The sequence below is a fragment of the Stegostoma tigrinum genome, chromosome 8, assembly GCF_030684315.1.
Source record: "Stegostoma tigrinum isolate sSteTig4 chromosome 8, sSteTig4.hap1, whole genome shotgun sequence".
In the NCBI taxonomy this organism is placed as follows: domain Eukaryota; kingdom Metazoa; phylum Chordata; class Chondrichthyes; order Orectolobiformes; family Stegostomatidae; genus Stegostoma; species Stegostoma tigrinum.
In genome coordinates, this window is record NC_081361.1 from 37,960,607 (window position 1) to 37,985,882 (window position 25,276).

Genomic DNA, 25,276 nt, shown 5'->3' on the forward strand with positions numbered 1-25,276 from the left:
CCTCTCTTAGTATTCGAACAATGAAAAAATTATTGTATATCCTATATCACCAATGCCTCCAGCTTTCTAACCCTTTGTTACAACCAAACATGTAGTGTCATCGAAAGGTCTAGTTTTATCCCCTTCAAATAATGCCTCCCTGGCTCTCATTGACAAAAATTGTCGTGAATTGAGGATTGCTTTGTTCGTCCACTTGTCTGTAAACAGTAACATTCTTCTCAGTCTGCTTGGTACAGTCAATGACTCTTTCTGCATGTGTCTTGCTCCAGATTTTCCTTTCTTATTATCATTTATACTTACTCTTGTGTTTCATTGATGATCCTCCCTCATGCCGCCAACCAGTTTCTTGGTATCCCACCACCTTATTTTGTGGGTCTCCTGAATCTGTCTCTCTTCCCTGTCATGGCATCTGTCAGGTGCTCCTATACTCGCAGATCACAGAAAAGAACGTTTGTTTTTAATTTCCAAAATGTTTGCTCAGCAATCACTTCTGCTTTCTTCAGGCCCAAAGGAAGAAACGTCTGATGATTTCTGGAAAATGGTGTGGGAACAGAAAGCAACAATTATTGTCATGGTAACTCGCTGTGAGGAAGGGAAGCGGGTAAGTCTGATTCTGTCCAAAAAGCCATCGGCTGTTTTAGCCTTACGTGTCTGTAAGAGCGACCTGGCATGGAGCAGATCCTTCACTCATTTTCCATGCCTAATAGACTTGAGTATTCTCTTCAGTTATTCATAACAGCCTTCTATTTTTAATTTGAATTATTCTGTTATCATTCTCTTTCTACCTCCTGGCCTTGAACTATATCAATGTTCTTTGACTGTTGCTGAATCAAAATCCTAAAATTCCTTTTCTGACAGCCCTGTGGATGTACCTATACCACATTGTCTGTAGTGGTTCCAGGCAGCAACTCACCGCCACTTTCTGAAAGGCAGCTAAGAATGGGAAATGAATGCTGGACTTTCCAGTGATGGCCACATCTCATGAAGGATTTTTTTGTACAAACTTGATTTCTTTCACACTGATTCCTACTGCAGAATCTCATTTCAAACCATTTGCATCTTTGGATTTCTGCTTTGCGTAACACCCACTTTTCAGCCCTGCACAACATGATGCACTGAATAGCCTTGATAATTCCTATCTTAGATCTGTAATTATTCCTACATTGGATAACTCTTTATGTTTGAAAAATGTATTTTGCCATTGTTATTCTAGTTTTGATTTCTATGTAACATTTGCCATCTTGTGACAAAATGTTTCCAAAGTACTAAATTTGTGATGCCTGTGCCAGCTTTTGATAATTTATGTTGACCTCTGCATCCTGAGCAGGTGCCTTATTTCTTTCAATCTTTGTAACATTTGTCATTTTTTAAAAAGTTACGTTTTGGAAGCTCTTACTATTCCAGTCATTCTGTTCATTGGCATCTGTAGATTTTCTACTGTTTAACTTGGTTGTGTGCAAATTCCATTTCTTTACCAACTGACTTCTTTTTGCATAGATATTAAGGATTGACAGTGATAATAGAGAACTTCGTCTCACCCAGTGCCCAAATCCAGTTTCACCGACTACTTGAATTGTCTGATTACAAAATTCTGGCCATGAACAAGCTACACTGTTACCTCTGGTCAACTGTGATCACCTTTTAACAGTATTTGCTAATTCACCTAATCAGAAGCCTTCTCACAACCCACAAACCTGCACAATTTTATGCTGGTACTCTGAGCTTCTTTCACTTAACACTTTCTTATTGTATACATCATTCTTTAATGCACACAAAGCTTTAATGGCTTCAGAACCGATACTGCATAATGTCTGAAGCCAGTGTACAGTAAAGGCTGTTTACAATAAAACTTGTGAACCAGTATTAACATGGAACAGGCAGTACTCAATGACTTATCTCTGAGGATTACATTCTGGTCCCCCTTTACAGCTTATTTGATTATTCTCTTAGTTTTGTTTTCAATCGCAAAAATTTAGTTTGGCAATTATATTCTGGTTCCAGGCAAAGGGAACCTTGATATTATTGAGAAGGTGGTAATGAAATGCAGCAGCAAGCAAATAATGCACTCATCATGCTAAGGATACTTAAAGAACAAATTTGTTATTTGTACATTGTACAAGCTACTATTCAGAATGTGATATCGCCAATTCTCCAGTAGTCTGTGTGTCAAAATATGATGCTGGATATTCTTGTGCTGTGTTTTTTATTTCTTTTTGATGATAGATGCCTGTGAATGTTCTATGGTTCACAGTCAAGACATTCAGAAAGTGACTCACTTATAGGTCTCTGGCAGTGCCAATAATAATGGTCTTATTCTGCTCACTGAATGTGTAGGGGATGCTTATATACCAATTCTCCCACCTTGTGCATTAACAATGCATGGTCTCCAATATGCATTACCCCACGACATCAAGTCATGAGGTTGGGCATTCAGTCTAAACGTCATTTTTATTTGGAATTCTTGACTGTTAATTTAATGAGTTGAAATTGTTTCTTGTGTGACTGGGTTACTGTGAGGGGAGAAAAAATAGACTTCAGAGGACAGTTAAAAAGCACGTCATCTTTTTCAGCCCAAATGTGCTCAGTATTGGCCTAACATGGATGATGAGATCAAGACCTTCCGTGACCTCACCGTAAGAATTAGTGAGGAGAAGTGGTGCCCAGACTATGTAATTCGCAAACTCTTCATTTCACATGTGAGTTGGAATACGCTTTCAACTGGGCTCTACTGTGGGCCGTGGTTGCTTTCTCTGACAGAGCATGAATTGACATTTTGCTGTGTTTCTTCAAATAGAAAGAAAAATCACCTGAGCGGGAAGTAACACACATTCAGTTCATTAGGTGGCCAGATCATGGTGTTCCAGAAGACCCACACCTCCTCCTTAAATTGCGTCAGAGAGTGAATGCATTCAGAAACCTATTCAGTGGTCCAATCATTGTGCACTGCAGGTAATGAGAATTTCTAACATGGACCATTCTGCAATAGTCCAAAAGTGCACTTTTTCAAAAACCAAAAGAACTGTGAATGCTGTAAGTCAGAAACAAAAGGAGAACTTGCTAGAAGAACTCAACAGATCTTGCAGCACCTGTGGAGAGAAATTAGAGTTAACGTTTCAGGTTGAGTGACCTGAACTGAGGAAGGGATAGTCAACCTGAAACATTAAGTCTGAGTTCTCTTCACAGATTCTGCTAGACCTGCTGAGCATTTCCAGAAATTTCTGTTCTTGTTTCTGCTGTTTTTTTTAAAAGAAACTTGCTGTTAATTACCTACAAGCTTTAGAGTGGAGTTAGCATTGCAGAGGCACTTCATCCAGGCAAAGAGATGTCTTTTGAAGAAGCAAACTGTTAAAAAAAATGGTCTCACACCTTGGCTTACTTTAACAAAACACCTTGCAAATAAATGTTGTGGGTGGTTTGAATATGCAAGGGTAATATGTCCCTTTTAAATGTAACCAGTTGTGAAGAGCAACAACGTTGGTTTTCATCATACCTTTCTGTCAACATATTCCATTAAAGGACAAATGCTCATGTAAGCTTCTTGCCCTAAAACTGCACTGTCAACCACTTATGGGGCAGTTATTCCTTTAACATGGATTGGTGGGAGGTCCTGTTGGATTTTCCAACAATCCTCCATGTGTTGAGCTGCTGTCTAGGGGTGATTCAGCTCAGTGACATTATCAAAATGGTTTCTGCCACCACCAGCCAATATCCTCTTAAAGCTTCGTCCTTGTATTTAATGGCATGGACAATGATCTTTTATATCCCATTATTTCTTAAGCTCCTGACTGCTGGCTATGAAAAATAAATAAAATGAGCCCCATATAAAAATAAATATATCTGATCAGGTCATCTTCAACAGGACGTAAATTTGTACAACTCTGACACTTGATGGGTACTGAGTTTGGTTGAAATTGCCCAGGAGTTGGGCAATGCTAATGCAGGATTTGGTAATCTTAGGAAACACTTGATTAATGTTTTTCTTGAATCCCTGCTTAATTTGTGTGGAATGTGGACCCATTATTTTAGGGGAGAAGCAAAACACTGCAGATGCTGAAAGTTCTGAAGTAAGAGCAGAAAATGCTCTGAGTATTAAGAAGCTCAGGGGGCTGTCTGTGAAGAAGAAGAAATGAATGTGTTTTTCGCTATTATTCCATTTCTTTAGAAATAGTTCTTCATTCTGTATGGTAACCTGATCGCTGTACTATTTCACAGTGCTGGGGTGGGTCGCACAGGTAGCTACATTGGAATTGATGCCATGATGCAAGGCCTGGAGACTGAAGGGCGAGTGGATGTCTATGGTTATGTTGTTCAACTTCGTCGACAACGCTGCCTTATGGTGCAGGTTGAGGTAGGCTTACCTTTCAAACAAGACCCTTCCTTGTACACGTGTCAACTCAGCTTCCGGTAACTTCACTGGCCACTGACACTGATATGTCATTGCCCAAACATGGAGGAGGGAGAAAGCAAAGGTGGGGTTAATTATTGTAATCAAACTTCGATCCTGTCATTCCCAAAGGCCTGCTCATGTAGGCTTCCAACAAGTGGAATTGGAAACATTCTGTGAGACACAGTAGCTCCTGCCCAATCACTGTCAGAGGCCACAAACATCATTAAGAAGCTGATCTGAGTGTTATGCGGTGCCACATGAATTGGTGACTTATTGGCATTAATAGCGATTGTAGACTCCTGATGGCTAGCCAGAGGAATCTGATAGGTAGCAATGTGCTTCAAGGAAATGTCCACCTATAAACCTGACAATAAACTTCATACATAGATACACACAAATTAGGAGCAGGGGAAAGCCACATGGCTTCTCACACCTACTCTGCCACTCATAACATCATGGCTGATCTGATTACTCAACATTCATGCCCAATCCTAATAATTTTTCACTCCCTTGCTTACCAAGAAAATATTTAATTCTGCTTGCATTGCCTTTTGGAGAAAGGTGTTCCAAAGACTTGCAAAACAATTCAGGGCCCTCTGTGAGAAAACATTTCTTCTTATTTCAGCGTTAAATGGTAGATCCATTATTTAGGAACAGTGACCCTAAGCACTGGTTTCTTCCACAAGAAGAAACAGACATTCCACATGAAACTTGTCAGGGCCCCTAAGGATCCTCTATGTTTCTATCTCGCTGGTTCCTACTGTTACGTCTCCCAGCAGAGACACTGTTCCCCCCTTTTCTTATGAGACAACCTGCTCATTCCTGGTATTAATCTGGTAAAGCTTCTTTAAATTTCTTGCAATATATCTAAATCCTTCCTTTAATAAGCAAACCAGCATAGTTTACAGTACTACAGATGTGGTTTCACAAATACCCTGTCTAACTGAAACTAGTCTCCATTCTTTTGTATTCAATTATCCTTGCAAAAGAAATATTTCCTAACTCCTTGCTGTGTCAGCACGCTAAAGCTTTGTGAGTCATACACCAGAGTAGTCCGAATTCTCTGAATCTCTAAACTCCACAATCTCACCACATATATAATGTGTTTATTCTTTTATTCTTGCGGTCAAAATGGGCACTTTTACATTTTTGCACATTATTCTCCAAATTGCCATATATTTGTCCATTTACTTAACCCCTCATTATCGCTTTGTAGACTCCTTCCATCCATGTCACAACTTTCTATCTGTCTTTGTGTCATCATCAAAATTAGTGACAACGTATTCGGTCCCATCATACAAGTCATTTATTTGAATTGTAAAATTTGAGGCCCCAGCACATCTCCCTGTGGCTTGCTACTCCCTGCCAACGAGAGAGTGACAGGTTTATGCCTATTTTTGCTTTCCTGTTAGCTGGCCAATCTTTTCTCCATGCCAGTATTTTAAACCTGACATGGTGAACTTTTATCTTCCACAAGAACCTTTGTCATGGCACCATATCAGATGGAGACTTAAGTGCATGCAACAATTCCCCTTAATTCATGGCACAAGTTACTTCCTCAAAGACCTCCAATTAATTGGTTAAATGTGATTTCCCTTTTGCCAAACCATGTTAACTCCACCTTGAACTTTTCTCAGTACCCTACTATAACTTCTTTTATAGCAGTTTCTAACGTTTTATTAATGTCCGAACTTGTGTTGAAACAAATGACATTTTTGCACTACCCCAGGCATCCTTCGGATCTGTGTAGTTACCACTGATTTGTGCACAATCAGTGGTGCTTTTGTTAACAGAAAATCCACCCACTGTGTACTGGCCCAGCACATTTATTTAGAGGCATTACAGGTTATAGAGAGAACGTCTAACCTTCTCTGTTTAGAATGGAAATAAACTCAGGTCCAAGATCAATTCACTGTATCTTCCTTATCTCACTGACAGTTTTGTTCATTGGTTTGATTTCACAAATGTGTCTTCTTTCCATGTTTTTCCCTTAATCTTAATGCATGAGAGTAAGAGTGAGAGATCAACCAGCAATGTCTGTTTCCACTATCACTGTTCAAGTGACCCTTCTGTATTTAGCTGGAATGGCTGCTAAAATGAAAGTTATACTGAAATACCTGGTAATTTCCTTTACATGCCCTCAATCATTGCTCAACCAGCTTGCACCACATCCTCCCCATGATGACACCAGTTTCTCACCCATCCAGGAAATGAAGGTTAGGGTCTATCAGCAGTAGATGGAGTTCAGCTTTTGAATATCTGAGACTGCAAGGTTGCTCATAAATTAGTCAAAGAACCCTGCTATTGGAAATGACCTAAACCTTGATAAGTCAATATTAAAAATGTTAATTTTGATTACATTAACAAACGTACTTGCATCATTCAACTTTGGTGAGCTTCTCTGATGTATTAGTGACGTAACAAACGTATTTAATTTTCTAGGCACAGTACATTCTGATCCACCAAGCTTTGCTGGAGTACTACCTCTACGGTGAAACTGAGATCAGCCTGCCCGAACTACCCAAGCACCTCAATAACTTTAAAAAGAATGACCCACCAACTGAACCATCCCTATTGGAAGGTGAATTCCAGGTCAGTTGATTTATCCAGAGAAATTTATTATGAGAGTTTGTATAAATGACACGAGTCAGATGGTAGTAAAAGTAGTGCAAAAAGCCACTGATGTATTGTTTACTTCACGGAACTTCAGGCCAACACTTTATCAAGGATTAGAGGACAAAAAGACATGGTCATTAATACCAAATGTATTTCTGACTGCAAAATAACTTCTAGAAAAGCAGAGTACTGCAGTTGCAGCGATTCTGAAACAAACTGGAAAACTCTGGAAGTACTCAGGACTATTAGAAATAACAATACAGATTTATCAAAGATCGTAAAACAAAATAGTAAAATACTCTGCTGGCACATCATTAAACAAAGGAAGGCTGTGCTGGGAAAAGAAGCAATAAAAGATATATAAAACTACAATGAATGACAGAGTAAAAACCGAAAGAACCACGGATGCTGTAAATCAGGAACAAAAACAGAACTTGCTGGAATAGCTCAGCAGGTCTGGCAGCATCTGTAAAGGAATGGACAGAGTTAGCATTTTGGGTCCCCTGACCTATCCTCAGAACCTTCCGTTCTGAGGAAGGCTCACCAGACCTGAAGCGTTAACTCTGATATTTTTTTCACAGATGCTGCCGGACCAGCTGAGCTTTTCCAGCAACTCTGTTTTGTTGTTGAGGAATGACAGAGTATGTTCAAGACAGAGAGATAGAAAAGGTAGACATAATAATGGATAATAAGCAAGGAAATAAAATGCATTTAAAATGAAAAAGGATGAGATGTTGAACAGACCAAACAAACTCAAAGAAGGTAAAGCTGCCAAATCTGGATACATGATTTCTCTGTATTGTAGAAGATATATGCATAAGTTTGAGAAGAAATAGGAGAGAAATCCTAACTACAATGAGTAAATATATTTCCAAGCAATGACTTGCAGTGTCTCATATGTTTCAGAAGAGTACAAATATTAACTTTTTAACTACATCAATATTCTGCAATATCCTGTAAATATTATGTTTTTAAAAACAATTCTGTGTCTGAATCTTGCAGAGGATCCCACCTTATACAGATTGGAGATCACAGAGTACTGGAAGACGTGCAGAAAACCAAAGCAAAAATAGATTTCTTTCAGTGATCCCATGTAAGTCTTATGTTTACTCTGTAGAATTGATTGCTCGCATAAGAAACCAATCCTGAAATGGTATTTATATGTAATTTGTAAATTTGTTATTTTACAGATGACTACAACAGAGTAACTATCAGACTAGAAGAAGAGACAAGCAGAGATGAAGACAATCACAGTGACTCAGATGTTTCCTCTGATGAGAGTGAAGATGAAGAATCCACCAAGTATATCAATGCTTCATTCATTGATGTATGTATCTGTACAAAGTATTAATGCTTCTCTGAATTGACGTCATCTAAGGACCTTCTAACTGGGAGAAGTGGATGCTCAAGAGGGGTAAAAGAATCAGGTTGAAGAGGAGGAAAGCTTAATGCTTGAATTGACTATTTGCATGAAGAGAGCATGGAGTTAAGGTTAAAGGCAGAGTTAGCAAGGCAAAGTAATTTGGAGACAGTCTTAGAGCATTACTATTTCCCGTTGTTCCAAAGACACGTGGGATGAATGGGTTAACAGTTGTCCAGAGGCAGATCATTTGAAGACATGTCCAAAACTGGTTCCTCGAATGAGGAAGGTGAAAACAATGAGGGGATCCGAAAATGCCTTTGACCGAGAGACAAACCCCAGATGTAATAATAGATTTCAAAAGCAACTTGGGTAGACATTTGATGTGAAACATTGTCACAGCTCTGGGGAAAGACAAACAGATTGGGAGAAATTGGATAGCAGTTTCAAAGAGCAAATGCAAGCACAATAGATTGAATAGCCTCCTCTGTTCTTTATTAAGCTATGACTATTATTAATATTACCATAAATGCTCACATTTCTAACCCAATATATTGCTCTGTATAATCATGATTCATTTTACACTGTTTACAGAGATATGCTTCTAGAGATATTGACAGTCTTTGACTAAATGTTTCATAAAGAAAATCACATGCTAAATTATAGCCATTACTTTCTTCACACTGACGAACGAAAATCAAAATTGCTCCTGGCTTCTCCTTACTGTTCCATGCTCCAGGGCATTGATTGTCCTTCACTTTGCAGTCAAGAATGATGTGTCCCTCTGTCAGCAAGATTGAATGAGAAGTTAGCACTGTTGACATCAGCTGTGTGTACTAGCATCATGCTGGAACAGGAAGTAGTACACCCTTTGGTGCTGCTTCTCCCTCAGCCCTTGGTCCTCTGATGCCCTCACTGCCTGCTCACCATCCTCCTCATACCCCATCCATTACCCTATTTCCACGATGGTAGAGAATCCATGCATGTTGATGGTTTTGTCAGTAATGTAACAGTTTTATATTTGTCAGTTGATCCAATCAAAATTGAATCACAAAGCACAGTTTTCTTTTATTCAAAAAGGCACAACATGTAAGTACGGTCGGTGCACCCCCTTGGGCAGCAAATGCAACTGTGCAATATTTCTTGCAATATCTTCGCAAAAGCAGAAATGACCAATCACAATAGCATTCAATTCCTATGTACACCATAGGAGCTGACGTGGCGTAGGCTGAGGAAGGTTATGGGAAGGAAACGTTTGAATGTGAATGAAGGTGTGAATTTTGAACTTAGCATGCCAATGTTTAGGAACAGGAATCAAGATCAACACCAACATGGTTGGAGAGTGGAAAAGATAGCTAGGTTACACCAAGGGAAGGATAGGATGCCAGTGACCCCTTGGTGAGGAGATGGAGTTGGGGTAAGAGTGCCTGCTTGAAATGAGGGAGGAGGGTGAATAAACCTGGGAAAGGAAAGAGCAGGAGAGGCAAATTGAGAATTTAGAAATTAAGAAATTTGTGGCATGATGAGGAAGTATCAGTTTTAGAGTTTAGGAAAGATATGAAAAAAAGCCAACATGAACTATTGGAATATAGCGCCACTGCTAACTGGAGGAAGAAAGACTCAAGATCATTTGTTCTGTGATTGAAGGGAATGATTACAGCCAGAGGAGAGAATCCCTCATTTTCTTTTAATTCATTCATAGGATGTGGGTGTTATTGGCTGGATCAGCATTTATTTCCTATGAGAAAGTGATGATGAGCTATAGTGTTAACAACTGTGGTCCATTTGGTGTAGGTAGATCTTCAGGGAGGTGTTGTAGGTTTTTGACTCAGTGACAGTCTAAGTGGCTTTCTGGGGAGCTTGCAGGTGGTGGTGTTCCCATCTGTCAGCTATTCTTGCCCTTTGAAATGGAAGCTTTGGTGAATTTCAGTGGTGCATTTTATAGGTGGTACACACTGCTGCTAATGAGCATCAGTGGCGGAGGCAGTGAATATAGTGCCACATTGTCTTGGTGTTGAATGACTTGAGTGTTATGGATGCATCCAGGCAAATGTGGAGTGATCCATGAAACTCCCGGCTTGTGCCATGTAGCTGGTGGATAAGCTCTGGGGAGTCGGAAGATGCAGTATACCAAGCCTCTGACCTGCTGTGATAACCACAACCCTTATGTGATGAGCCCAATTTGAATTCTACTCAATGGAAACCCCAAGGATATTGATAGTGGGTGATTCAGTAATGGTACTGCCATTGAATACCAGTGGTTAGATTCTGTCTTGTTAGACCTGATTTGAGCCTGGCACTTGTGTGGCATGAATGTTACTTGCCACTTGTCAGCCCAATCCTGGATTATGTCCAGACCCTGCAGGTATAATGTTTCCATGCCAGTCACGTAGAAAATTTAACTCTTGCCGAATAATAATTTTTGCTGTCATCTCCCACCATACATTTTGAACTTTTGGTTTACATAATGACAAATCAGTGCCCTCAGTCTAATTCTACACTGTTAACCCGTATTTGGAAATTGTTAACCTATGCTCGGATATGTTTTTGAGATGTCAGCTTTTTAAACATGCATTTGCTCTTCTAACGCTGTCAGTAGACTATTACCCACTCAGAGATAGCAAGAACTGCAGATGCTGAAGTCAGAGACAACACAGTATGGAGCTGGAGTGTGTTGTCAGTAAACTATTGCCTGTTTGTTTTGTTCTCCTGGTGTGTGTATGTGAATAATTAAATTCTTGTGTTTTTTTTTCTGTGACGAACAATTCAAGTAGAACTGAAGTCTAGTCTGTGAGAACTCCATTCATTCAGAAACTAACCCAATTGAATGGCCCAAGAAACAATGTTGAGAACTTTGGTTATAGGACAGTAGAAGGAATTCAAATACATCTAAACACAAAAAAAGGGCAGATCATCTGTGGAGAGAAAGCAGAGTTAACCTTTTGGGTTCATTGACCCTTCTTCAGAACTGATTGCCGCTACTGAAAGGCTGGCATATATGTGAACATAGGGGTGAAAGAGTAATCAAAAGGTGGAAATAGATCCCAGAGAGAGAGAACAACAATTGGGCAGGCAATCAATCGGTTAAAGGTGAGCCTGGGAAAATCATTAGCTGCTAATGGGAACCATTAGTGGCTGACAATGGGTTGGTTGTGGTGGCAGCCTGTGGTGACAACTATTGAACTCGATATTGAGCCCTGGAGGCTGCAGCTTTCCCAAGTGGAAAATGAGCTGCTGTCCTTCCAGCTTGGTGGAGCGCTGCAGCAAGCCTGAGACAAAGGCATTGGCCAGGAAGTGGCCATAGAGGTGTTGGGAAATGTTCAGAGTAGAGGAGGAGTGGACCAGGATGTCCCAGAGGGAACAGTCCCTGTGAAAAGCTGGCAAGGGAGGGGAGGGGAATATATATCCAGTGGTGGCATCCAAATGGAGGTTGCAGAAATGGTAGCTGATGATTCTATGGACGTGGATGCTGGTGGGATGGTAGGTGAGGACAGGGCAGACTGTATCATTGTTTTGGGAGGGAAGTGTGGGAGTGAGGGCTAAAGTGTGGAAGATGGGCCAGACCTGTCTGAAGGACCTGTCACCTGGTGGTGGTGAGTCCTCAGTTGATGAAGAAGATAGGTATTTTGAAAGCCCCCTTGTGGAAGTTGGTATCGTCAGAACAGGTACGACAAAGATCGAGGAACTGAGAGAATGGAATAGAGTGTTGATGAGAAGTAGGGTGTGAGGATGGATAATCAAGGTAACTGTGGGAGTTGGTGGGATTGTAGTGGATATTGATGGCCAGCCTATCTGTAAATTTGGAAACAGAGATGTAGAGGAAGGGAGGAGTCAAAGATGAGCCAGGTGAAGGTGAGAATGGGATGGAAAGGGAAGCAAAACTGATTAATTTTTCCAATTCTGGACAAGAGGGAAGCAGCACCGATGATATTATTGATATACCAGAGAAACCCTGCAATGAAACAGACATGACTGGGACCCATGCGGATACCCACGGCCACATCTTTGAGCTGAAGAAAGTGAGATTACTCTAATTAATATGAATTTGCAGTAAACCAAAACAGAAGCTTGAAAATCTAGAAGGTTGTGAAAAGCTCTGAGTTTTGATGCTCTCTGCCGATTATAATTCAAATGTCATCTTTCTCCATCCTGCCTCTCAGGGATATTGGCATTCTGAAACATTAATTGCCACTCAGACCCCACTACCTGAAACCATTGGTGACTTTTGGTTGATGGTGTATCAAAGAAAGGCGAAGATCATCGCAATGCTGGGCAAACTAGAAGATGGCAAGGTAGGAGCCTGTGCTCTTTCATTACCTTTTAAAATCCTAGCAGCATATACATGCAAATATGCTTCATCAGTGTCATCCTACACTCCAGATGATGCATTCTATTGATAAATATTACTGATCAAAATGAGTGATAATAAGAATATAAGCGATGGGTTAGGATGCACGTTCTTAAAGCCAAAATTTGTCTGGAAATTTTGTATGAATGAACACACCATTCAGTAAAAGACAACACAAATTCTAAAATATTCAAGGAATGAGAAAAATCCATGACAGGAAAAATTGGTCATTCTAACATTCCTCGGCACACTGTCGTGCATGGCAGGTCTAGCTTTTGTTTTTGCATAAATCAGAGAAATGAATCTTCCTCAGCACAATTAGACTGCTGTCTGCAAATTAAGTGTTAAAGTTTCTAACTTCCTGCCAACAATGAGGGAACGTGGAGTGGGATTTTCTGACCCTGTGCCTGTAATAATCTGAGGTGTGCTGAGTTTAGAGGAGGTTCCTCAATGCGGAGCACTATTCAGCGCTCACACTGCTGCATGTCCTACGCACATTCCAAGAGCACTAATGGACTACTACTGCCTGGTGCATCAGTGGAACCCACAGGAATGCTTGATATTGGTGCATTGGCCCCTTTAAAACAAGTGGTCATTTCAAAGAATCTTCAGATGTTTGGTCCACATTCTCAGTCTAGACTCACTTGAAAGTATTTCCAACAACAGAATGACCGGTTTATCTGATCCCACCACACATACCTAAGTCCAAAATATACAGAATCCCCAGGAAGGCAAAGATGGACAGAACATCTTCCTTATGTCAGTGGTTTCGCAAAGATCCATTGTAGCAACAGCCACCTGAGAATTTCAGTACCAGGCTGGAAGCCAATATAACCTGGACTACATCTAGTTTCCTACTTATGAATTTGTTTAGCGATTTCCAGAAATGTCATGAATATTATGGGATGCATTTCATGTAATATTTTCACTAGGTATGGCAGAACTGTGTCTTTTTGTTAAATACAAACTTGAATTTCCTGCAGAAACTATACATTGAACTCCCAGAAGTAATCATGCTATATTGCAATGATAAAGAAATTCAATGCAACAGGCTGTGTGTAAAGTCACTGCTGAGAACCATACCATCCATACTGGTATAAATATAATTTTCTTTCATTGCTCTTAAGGATGTCAGTGTTTTAATAATTTAAAACAACTTTGTCTTAGGATTGCTCACAATATTGGGAAGATGGGACAAAAACCTATGATGATGTTGAAGTGAAGTTAAGTGAAAGTATTAAGGAATCAGCATATACAATGCGTGTCTTTGAGATAAGACATACAAAGGTAAGGTTTTGCAATACAAGAGCCTAATTTATCTGTACATATTCAGAACTTTCCTGTGCTCTAAATTGGACAAGCAATTAGTTTAATGGTGTTGGAATGTTGCAAACTGCTTGCACAGATCTCCTTGTAGTCCAACATGTGGTCATTTAGTTACAGTCTTTAATGCAACATTTTAAAAATCTGCTTATGGGATGTAGGCTAGGCCAATGTCTGTTGCCCATCCCTAAATGCCCAGAGGACAGCTAAAGCTGGATGTCGTTGAGACTTGTTACAGACAGCAGATTTCCTTGCCTGAACCAGGAGGCTTTTTTTCAATGACAATTAATAGTGGTTACACGGTCACTGTTAGGTGAACCTTTCAAACAAATATACAAATGTAATGTGCTGGTCTGATCTATCTCACCCCTTTTGAAATGAATTCAAGAATTAAGTAGCATCTAGAGAGAGGGTAGTTTACCATCTCTTATCAGAAAGTGCTGCATCATCGTAAGGATAGATTGTTACTGTTAAAAACATCAACTTTAAGTTATCTTTTGGAAGAAAAGCAAAAATGGGGCTTGCAAATTGCTACATTCCACATGTATGGAGAAAAGATGCGAAAGCAAATAAGTGTTTGTCAGGGGATAATGAGGTACAAATATCAATTTAATAAACAGATCAGGAAAGTAATATCTATCTACTTGTCCGTGACTCGGAGCATCCAATCAGCATCACAATAGATTGCTCTAATGGTAATCCTACTGAAAAATGTCCACTTACTTTTCTGTGTTTGTTGAGGCCAGAATTCAACTCTGGCCCCAAAGGTAAGCCCCCTTTTTACCAGAGAACCTGAAAGTGTTTGTTAACATTAGCAGCAGATATCCTAGAAATTAACACAGAAAGGTAAGTGTGGCAAGTGGATCAAGTGGCAGGTTGGACAGAGTGTAGGATGGTAAGGTGCTGGGGTGTGTAGGGTGGCAGTTAAGTGGATGACGATTTCGAGTAGGTTGGGGAAGTTGGTTCGGGGCTAGTTGGGAGGTACTATGACAGGTCAAGGTTGGCTGGTGAAGACAGGTTGTCTTGGGTCAGTGGTGTGGAGGTAGTTGAGGAGTTGGGTCCTATGTTGTCCGAGGTGAGTCAGGGGTTGGGTTGGCTGACATTGGAGTGGGGGGTGGTTTTGGAGTGGGATGCCGACTCATGGACAGGAGAGTGTGAATGTCAGGATCGGAGGAGGGGTGCCAAGTCAGGTCAGGGGCAGGAGCATGTGTCATGTTTCGGAAAGTGTTTGGTGTTGGGAGGTATTTGAGGGTCAGTGCTGAATCATGCAGCAGCGGGTGTGAGTTTACTAATTAATTGTTGGTAGGAGTTTTTACTCCTTTAACATTTCCTAGCTAATTATTAAGCTCTGTACAGCAGAGGCCTCCAAAATCTTCAACCATGATTCAGAGTTGGTGACTTTGTTACAGGGTTCCAGATAGTAGGTAATTGACCACAGGAAGGTTGGATTTTCAGGGAGTCAGCTGCATTGAGTCATGCACATGGTCCCGATGCACAGCAGAAGATGACCCTTTGTATCTTTTCGGTTATCTCTCTCTTATTCACTATTTAATAAAGCAGTGTGCATTGTGATTCTTTCCTGCTGTGATACTTCTCAATGTTCTTCTTCCCCCTTGGTTATGTCTCTGTGTTCCCCTTCCTAAGATTCACCAAAAATGTGTAAAAGCAAGTCTTGCTTCCATCCGGAATTATCTGTCAATTACAACTCACTAGCAACACTCTACAAAATGCATTGCGGCAATAGAAATTGCTGCATTATATAGTTGCCACTACAGTTCCAAAATCTTTGAAAGCACCACTGATTTAACCAAATCTTCCATGTCCTAGTTTTCAATCAATGCAATGTCCATCCTGCAAAGCCTGTGACCTTGCCACCTGCCATGTAGCAAACCAGGGTCCAATATGTAAGCATACAGAATGAGGTTTGGCTGGGAGCCCAGGCACCCAGTACATTCTTCCAACTCCCAAGACTCTGCATGTTTGACAAATCTGGCTCTCTGATCCATCATCAATTTCACATTGTGCACTTAGACAAGGTTAAGGGGTTTCAAGTGCTTTCCAGTTTTACCTACAGAAAGTTTCGCAGATGGGCATAGTTGGCCTGCAGTCATCAGAATGGGATTTTTTTAAACATATAGGAAAATATCAATAAATTAATTTTATAAACATTTTCATGCATCCTTCAGTTGCTAGATGATCTAATGTTTTCTTTCAGCATATCATGAGTGAACAAGCATGAAATGCCATATCTGGGAATGGGAGGCATGAGAGGAACATGGTGGACTGGGGGAGGGGGGGTGCTAGTGTCGAGGACCATAACTGGCATGGGTGACATGAGAAGCCATGAAACATGGTTCGTGAGGTATTTAACCAAGGCATGAGAGGATTTTTTGAAATTATGTACAATACCTCTGAAAGGCCATGAACCATGAACCCAAATATAGAAGACTCGTGGATGCCTGTGTCCTCTATGGTGTGGCCAGGTCAAGAGGTGCAGAGTGTTCACATGTGTCCAAAGCTAACCCATGCACTTAATTGGTGTTCCTGAAAATTGGAACCTCGTGAATGGGGTTGGGAATCCTGGAATTAGGACTTGCCTGCCATTTTTAAAATGCTTTGGGGATCATCAAAACTTAACAAAAATCCAGGCCCATGACTTTCTTCTCATAAACATTCGGCTGAGAACCCTTCACTTTCTCATTTGAAGCTTCTCCAATATATCACTGGCTTTCTGAAGGCAGGTTTTCTAAAATTAAGCACGTACTAGATATGGTGGCATCAGCAACCAACAGAGGTTTAAGACTTCAATCTCCAATACCTATGAGATTTACCCTAGCATTTGATTTGCTTTGCAGTGACTAAAAACATTCCTCGAATGTCATTGGTTTACTGTCAAGTTAGCAAATGGAAAATGTTCAAAAAATTTGTTAAATATTCATAATTTATGTATCTGCTGCATTTTCAGAGAAAAGAGACTCAGACAGTGTACCAGTATCACTTTCACAGTTGGGCTGAATCTGACCTTCCTGAAGATCCCAATAACTTAGTCATCATGATCAAGAGCATCAAAGAGAAACTGTCAACGTTCAAAGAAGCTGACCATCCAGACCCACCTCTGATTGTGCACTGCAGGTAATGTCTCATAACACTTGATGTTCCTTCGCAATAATTGTCTGTTCATAACACTTTTAAAGTTGTACCACATTTTCAGAGAAAAAAGGTGAATTAGATAGCTCTTTTGGTTTGAGTTTCAATGGGGCTGCTGTTGCCTTTATCATACATGATGAAGGTTTTGCTAAAGGGGTGTGATATTCTGCTGGGCATTCATCCATTCCAAGTACTTAGCATCAGCCTCAAAATTGCCACATCTATTGTTGCAACATCAAATATAGCGTTACAATCACCCTGTTTTGTCCTATGATCCACTTAATCACAACATCAGTAAAAGTATCTCCTACAGATAGACCAGAGACCACCTTTGTCCCACCTGTAATAAAAATCACGGTATGTCAACCATGGTTCAGCAAGGACCTGCCCCCAAACAGAGACCTCGAGGTGATAAAATGATGGGTGGAATTTACTGAATGATGCGGGTAATGATGAATAAATTAGGAGAATACGGCAAGAATGAAAACCCATGATTGTTGTTCTCAGAATAATAATTCTGATTTTCCCCTCAAAGTTTCAATGGCTAAGTGGGGTGGCTGAGAGCCATTGACTTGAAGGTATTTCAAGCTGCAATGAGATTGGTAGGCCCTGAGCTGTGGTGGGAATTAAGTACGGTAACAGAGTTGAAGTGAATGTAACATAGCAGCGAGGAGATGGTGGTACTGACATTTATAGAACGCAGAGTTCACTAATTTCTTGAGGTACTGCTGTGTTTTCCTCCAGACCCTTGTCACCACACTGACCCAGGTGGCTCCTTCAAACTGGGCTGTCAGAGCCTGATGTTGTGGTGTCCTCTGGCAGCCCTGGGGAAAGAGGAGCCTCTCCTTTTGCACTAGGCAGTCCACCCAGGACTTCCAGGTGTCTGCTAACAAAGCAGAATGCCAATTTGCTTCTCTCAGCCATGCACTTTGCAATTTCACAGCAACATACTGCAGGCAGTTCCTAGTTTACAACATTTGAAATGATGCACAGCCCAGGTTTAAATATGATAACCATTGTGTGAACACTATCAGATCCCAGCATCTGTGAGCTCTTCCACTGTCACTGAGTTCAAGATTGTTCAAGAGTGTCAACTTGAAGGTGCGATGCATACTCAGTGAGGTGGGCAGCAGAGAACTAAAGAGAAAGATCGCCAGAGCTCATGGCGAGAAACCCTCGACAACAGTCCCTGAAATTGACACTTAGTTATAACATGGGAAAATACAGCCTGATGCAAATCACAGTAGCTTTATTTTGCAGTAAAAGTAATTGTGAAGCTATCAGCTGTCACTGATATCAAGAGGTGAATTATGTAACAGCTTCTAGTTTCTATTCATGTTTTGTTAAATGTGGAAATCAGAAAGTTGTGATTAGAGTTGCACTTTTTCTCTGGAAGCTCAGGTCTTATGGTATCTTGTTGAGAGATTCAGCATTAAAACACATAAAGGACACAAGTTACATTGTTCAGCCAGCAGATAGCCTGTAACGACACCAGAAAAACCAGGGCCTTTCCATTCAAGTATAAATTAAATTTTAATTCTGAAATAGGTCTTTATTAATGCCAGCCACTCTAGCACTGAAAATTTACATCTACAAGTGTGAGGAAACATCATTTCCAAATTTAATTATTACTGAAAATTTTAAGAAATAAAAATGGCAAAATAATTATTCTTTTAACCATATTATATTGTAATATCATATTATCATATGATAAACAATCATTTCCATTTTCTTGTCCTGCCATTTTTTCACTTCCAGTTCATGATTTGTCATTGAATTAACAATCCTAATTTCCTGGCTTAGACTCTGCAAGTCTGGGAATGATTCTTAAATCTGTTTGATTGAAGAGACCTGACCTTGCTCACCCTGTTATCACAGGTCTAATGTATTGAGTGCTGCCCTGTGCAGTTACTCAATACTGCAATATAAAAGTCCAGAACATTCTGAATTCAGTATAAGTTTAATGAATGACTTGTCAATTATTCAACACTACAGTAAATTCAATTACTTAGTAAATACTCTCCTAACAAAAATATTTCCCCCCAGAAATGCAATAGTAGAGTTACAAACTGTTCTTTTGTTAATGCTGTGTAATTGATTGACAGCTTCCTCCCACTTTGGTTCGTAACTCTGCTGCTAGTGTTATGGATTATTAACTAATTTCACAACAGTTTAAATCCGTAGATTGATCGGAGTAACCATTGCTCTTGCAACAAAGCATATCCATGATTTGTATTGCTCAGTCAATAAAATTGTTTCATGCGTATAAAGAATGTTATTCAACAGTATCACACAGGATTAAATGTCCACACACATAATGAATGGGTTTCCAGCAAACACACGAGGAGAATGTGAAGCTGTTCTGAGAAAGCTCCCAGCTGATAATCTGTCATGGTGCTTGCAAAAATTTCCTTCCTTAGATGACAATAATTGAATGTAGAAAGTTTTGTACAATGCTGAACACCATAAGCAAGGTGCAGTGGATGGTAGTGCATTGCCTGCCTGCTATCACACTGTCAATGGGTAGAAAAATCAGGATGCAGCCAATTTGTCACCGCCCAATATGTGCCATAATCCCGGCCAAAGTTGACTTACACTCCAAAAATGTTGTTATGTATTCTGCACCATTTAAGTTTCTTAAGTTGTAAAATCTCTTTTTCTTTTAGTGACGGAGCCAAGCAAACAGGTGTATTCTGTGCTCTGTGGAACCTCCTTGACAGTGCAGATACTGAAAATTTGATAGATGTTCTCCAAACAGTCAAAGCACTGCGCAAGCAACGGCCAGGAATACTTCTAAGCTTTGTAAGTAATGGTCAATCTATTAACCCACACGTCCCCCATATCATCCCTCTTGGTCAATTTGGCTGCTTTTCTCCTTTGCATCAGTTAAGCCTTCATATTGGCCACTGTACCATGTGTCTATTAACATAATGAATGAATTTCAAGATGTTAGAAGTAGATGTTCTAGAAAAAATGGCTGTGTCTCACAAGATTAGTTGTTCATTGCAGTAGAGTGTTGGCATGGATACTGTGGGTCCAGGATAGCACACCAAATAATATTGCCCAACAATATTACGGACTACAAACATGAAGAAAACATGTGGGCTCCCAAAATTATTGCTGAAAAACAGATAGTACAGGTGGCCTGGCTCGCTGTCACATTGGGTTCAACTTCTTCTCTGAAATCTGGCTTTTTCCGGGCTCAGAGGCTGGTTAAATAACTATTCTAGTTCTCTGGGTCTTCAGAGAGCTGTACCGTCTGTTGCTAGGTTCTCAGAATAGCGAGTGACATTGCTGGTTGTGTGTAATTTCACACCTGCCTCTATCGAGTTTCCGCAGAACGGTGTCAAAGAGGTACGCTTCTTATCTAGTGGCACCTCCACTTCAGCAGTCACTCAGGCAAGGAGCCCAAAGCTCAGGTTCTCCTCTGCTTATGGCTTGAGGCCTGCAGCTTGAGTTTCCATCTACTCCACTTCTTCCTTGCTTCAGTCTTGGTGTAAGTTTCAAATTGTTTGAAATATTTCCTGACCAGTTGCTGATGGCACAGTGATTTATATATAGAACATAGAACATTACAGCACAGTACAGGCCCTTCGGCCCTCGACGTTGTGCCGACATGTCATACCGATCTCAAGCCCATCTAACCTACACTATTCCATGTACGTCCATATGGTTGTCCACTGATGACTTAAATGTACCTAAAGTTGGAGAATCTACTACCATTGCAGGCAAAGCCTTCCATTCCCTTACTACTCTCTGAGTAAAGAAACTACCTCTGACATCTGTCCTATATCTTTCACCCCTCAATTTAAAGCTATTCCCCCTCATGCTCGCCATCACCATCCTAGAAAAAATGCTCTCCCTATCCACCCTATCTAACCCTCTGATTATTTTATATGTTTCAATTAAGTCACCTCTCAACCTTCTTCTGTCTGATGAAAACAGCCTCAAGTCCCTTAGCCATTCCTCATAAGACCTTCCCTCCATACCAGGCAACATCCTAGTAAATCTCCTCTGCACCCTTTCGATTTTCATCTACTGATTCTAAGTTTTCTCTTTTTCCTAATCAGTTTTACAATGATACTTGTAGTCAGCTACACCAAGCACTACAGCACTGATGTAACTCTTTTTCTTACAATTTTACTTAAGTTTAAAGCAAGTTTCACATTTTAATTTGAGACTGATGAGTTTGTAAACTGTTCCTTTGGTCCGGTGAGACTAAGCAAGTCTAACTCTCACTCTGCCAATGAACAACTGAGACTCGGTGTGTATTCCACTTCAGTCTTCCCCTTATCGTGAGTCACTTATGATAGATGCACAGTAAAAAAAAATGTTTATAGGTGGATATGAGTCACTGTCACAAGGGCTCACAAAGTAGCAGAGAGGACAAAATTAAACAGGCATTCCAATGCTGCAACAATGAAATGAGGCTGAGAAAGGTTAATGGCCTGATGGCCAAAAAGGGTGCTGGCGTGTGCAGAACAGACATCCTCACCCCATCCCCCTCTTTGATGAAGGGTCTAGGCCCGAAACGTCAGCTTTTGTGCTCCTGAGATGCTGCTGGGCCTGCTGTGTTCATCCAGCCTCACATTTTATTATCGAAGAAATTATGATCAGAGATAATGTGAACTGCAGATGCTGGAGAATCCGAGATAACAAAGTGTGGAGCTGGTGAACACAGCAGGCCCAGCAGCATCTTAGGAGCACAAAAGCTGATGTTTTGGTCGTAGACCCTTCATCAGAAAAAAATAAATTAGTTTGTGCTGAATGACTGTGAGTGTCACCTTATGACTATGAAAGACAAATATAATTGTATATTTGTTTTTTTTGTCGTTTTGTAGAAGCAGTACCAGTTTCTGTATGACATTATTGCCAGCACTTACCCAGTACAGAATGGGACATTAATACCTGACAATGGTCCAGCACAGACAACTGTGGAGGTGATCTCTGAAACCATTCCAGAAAATGGATCCCAACAAAGCACAGCTTCTGACTCTACAAAGAATAAAGAAGAGGCGTCTGCAGGAGACAATGAAGCAAAGTCTGGCAGTAGCAATGACAAACAACTAGTGGAAAACCCTATTAATGGACCTGTAACAAGTGGCGAAATTGAGTGAAGTTGCCATGCATGGTGTATAGGTACTAACCAATCACTATGTGTGTTTAAGAGGGAAAATGAGAAATGCCACCATTAATTTTATTTTTATATGTACAAAGCTTGGTTTATCACTGGATGCTTTCCAAAAAGGTTCGCCTGTATATAGACCTGTTCAAGAATGACAATCTACTTGAACGTAAGTATGAATGTATCTCAATATAAGGAATCGTTTCCTCATGCAAACAAAAATGTTTCTGATCCTGTGTAACTCCAAATGAAGGCACAGAAACCTTTTTTTAAACGAGAAAAAAAAGAACTTTTAAATAAATCTATTTTATCAGGTGTGTGGAAAAGCTAAATGCCAAATCTGCTTCAGTATGTTTTATTTCAGCAATGTTCATTTTAAAATGTAAAATAAAATGCTCTAACATGAGTATGAAGGAATTTGACAGGTTTAAGTGTTGCAATTTCTGGCATTTATAATGCAGCAATTTTTCACTGTTTTTGCAAATTATTTTTATAGTTTTTTCAAAGTTAAAGCTGTGCAGTTGATCTGCTTAAGATATCAAGGTATATTTAACTATTTGAACTTAAATTTACAATGGAATGAAATATTATTAAGGTGGGCCAAATTGATTTCTGTTGTACCAAGGTCAGAAAATACAGAGGAAAGTCAGAAGATAAAGTTTGTTTTTTTTTTGGGTGTGACCAAGTGACAAAAGTGTTCTGTTATGTAAGACAGAGCATGACTGCATAAACGTAGTCAGTATTAGAAAACGAATGATGTCAGACAAGGGAGCACCCCTGTGGGTTTGCTGGAGAATAATCAAGCCTCACTTCAGTAGAACAGAACCTCATATAAAGGATCAGTGATGATGTTGTGAGAAGGCTTCATGGCATTTTCAACATACTAATTTGCTGCAGTTTGGCCTAGGGCGCTAAAGATCTCTGAATCCACTTACAATCAGCATTCCCAACAAATGAAGGCTGTGAGATCATAGAATCCCTACAATGTGGTAGCAGGCCATTTGGCCCATTGAATCCACACTGACCATCCTAAAAGCATCCCACCCAGATCCACCCCCCCAACCTGCAACCCTGCATTTCCTATGGCTAATCCACCTAGCTTGGGTAATTTAGCATGGGCACTCCAAATATTCCATGCATCTTTGAACTGTGGGAGGAAACCAGAGCACCTGGAGGTAGAACGTGCAAACTCCACACAGACAGCACAAGGCTGGAATGAAAGCCGGGGGCCTGGCACTGTGAGACAGCAGTTCTAGCCACTGTGCTGCCCTCACAATAGGATGTTCAATTTTATGCTTAAATGATGATTCTAAACATTGGATAGAAACAGCTTGTAGCCAAGAATCAGTTAATTTGTTGTTGCAAATGGAAAATCTGGAATAAGCAGACATCAGATTTCTTTGTGACTTGTCAGCTGGGTAGTATTTTCCAGCTTTTTGACATGAGTGTGAGAACATGTGAATACCCTACTTTCTTGGTCTTTGGTCTGTGGATGTTGACCAAGCTGCTTTCTATTCTCCTTTTTAAAAATAAGTTTTCTGGAATTGTGCTGTGCGTAAAGTATTGCCAAATGAACAAGATATTTCAATTCTCAATGGGGCTGTGAGGAGTTAGCGCGATGGCTCATTTCAGTTTGCTTCAAGTAAAACCAGCAACTGCAGGATGTACAGTATTTTTTTTTCCTAAGTTGTGACAAGGTTATTGTGTCAATAGTTGAAAAAATGTGTTGCTAGAAACTGTAGAATACTACTAGGAATTTGTTTGGTCTGACAGATTCAAATTGGATGTAGTATGTTTTACAGAATGGCTTGCTATTTTCAGTCTTTTTTAAAAGGACAGCTTAAAATGTTTCTAATATGTTCAAAAATACATCTTGTAAAGGTAATAAAATTAAATGTTTTGTACTAATAGTGTTTTTGAATAAACAGAAAGAAAGTTATTAATAAAGCATGAATTTATTAATATACACTTTTCAGTGCAGTGCTGGTCAACAGCCACAGGAATCCAGCAGAACCCAGGCACCAGCTAGAATCATACACCCTCTAAATGTCCCAAGTGATAACATAATTTTGTGCAATGCATTGTGATTCATTTTGCAACAAAGGAAACAAAAATGCAATGCCAGTCATGGTCCGGTCTTTTTTGAAATATGTAAATTGAACAGAATAATTCATATCAATTGCGGGGATGAAGAGATGGGGTGAGTATGGGTGGGGGTGTGGGTGTTCTTTGCAAATGGTGGGGAGTGAGCAAAATCTGAGTCACTCTGACCACAAAACCCCAAATTTCTTTAGACAATATAAATTGGCTGAGGACTTTGCTCCTGATCACAATTTCATGGTCGAAAGACCTGTCAACCCTCAATCATGTTCTCTAACAGCCCAAAAAAGTGTCTTTCATAGAATCCCCACAGGATTTGTGGGGCACTTTCAGACCATGAGCTATTATGAAGCAGTGACTTTGCTATTTACCTTTTCTTATTGTCCCCATGTGGATGAGATGAGCTCAACTTTGTAAGGATTTGAATTAAATTATAAAAATAAAATCACCACAGGAATCAGTTATAATCACAAGGAAAGAATTTGAAGCATTTACAATTATATCATTACATACTTTTCAAGTTGATCATGTATGGAAGTAGACAGGAGCAAACTACTGCATATGCTGGAATCTGTGTGGTAAACAGCAAGCGCGAGAGATTGCAGCAGATCAGACAGTATCCACGGACAGGGAGCAAGCTAACGTTTTGAGACAACAAGAACTGCAGATGCTGGCAGCCACAGTCCATAAGTGTAAGGCTGGAAAAGCGCAGCCAGTCAGACAGCGTTCCAGAAAACGGCGTCCGAGGAGCACGTAAGTCCATATTTCGGGCCGAAACCCTTCTTCAGGGTAACATTTTGAGTCTAAATGATACTTCATCACAGCTGAAGTGAAGTGTGGAGTTGGGGATGGGTGTGGGGGTAGCGGGTG

General features: G+C 40.2%; 1 protein-coding gene across 8 annotated transcripts in view; it reads left to right on the plus strand.

Annotated features, from left to right (window-relative positions):
- Positions 1 to 24,183, plus strand: part of ptprc (protein tyrosine phosphatase receptor type C) — a 258,737-nt gene extending 234,554 nt beyond the window's left edge. For all 8 annotated transcript variants that reach the window (XM_059647796.1, XM_048539576.2, XM_048539574.2 and 5 more), the window contains 12 exons: positions 504 to 601; positions 2,571 to 2,696; positions 2,795 to 2,949; positions 4,213 to 4,348; positions 6,830 to 6,979; positions 8,006 to 8,096; positions 8,194 to 8,330; positions 12,524 to 12,655; positions 13,879 to 13,998; positions 17,000 to 17,166; positions 19,848 to 19,983; positions 22,023 to 24,183. In XM_059647796.1, the coding sequence (XP_059503779.1) occupies positions 504 to 601; positions 2,571 to 2,696; positions 2,795 to 2,949; positions 4,213 to 4,348; positions 6,830 to 6,979; positions 8,006 to 8,096; positions 8,194 to 8,330; positions 12,524 to 12,655; positions 13,879 to 13,998; positions 17,000 to 17,166; positions 19,848 to 19,983; positions 22,023 to 22,298 (1,724 nt within the window). In that variant the 3' untranslated portion in view covers positions 22,299 to 24,183. The remainder of the gene's footprint in view (positions 1 to 503; positions 602 to 2,570; positions 2,697 to 2,794; positions 2,950 to 4,212; positions 4,349 to 6,829; positions 6,980 to 8,005; positions 8,097 to 8,193; positions 8,331 to 12,523; positions 12,656 to 13,878; positions 13,999 to 16,999; positions 17,167 to 19,847; positions 19,984 to 22,022) is intronic.
- The last annotated feature ends 1,093 nt before the right edge of the window (positions 24,184 to 25,276 follow it).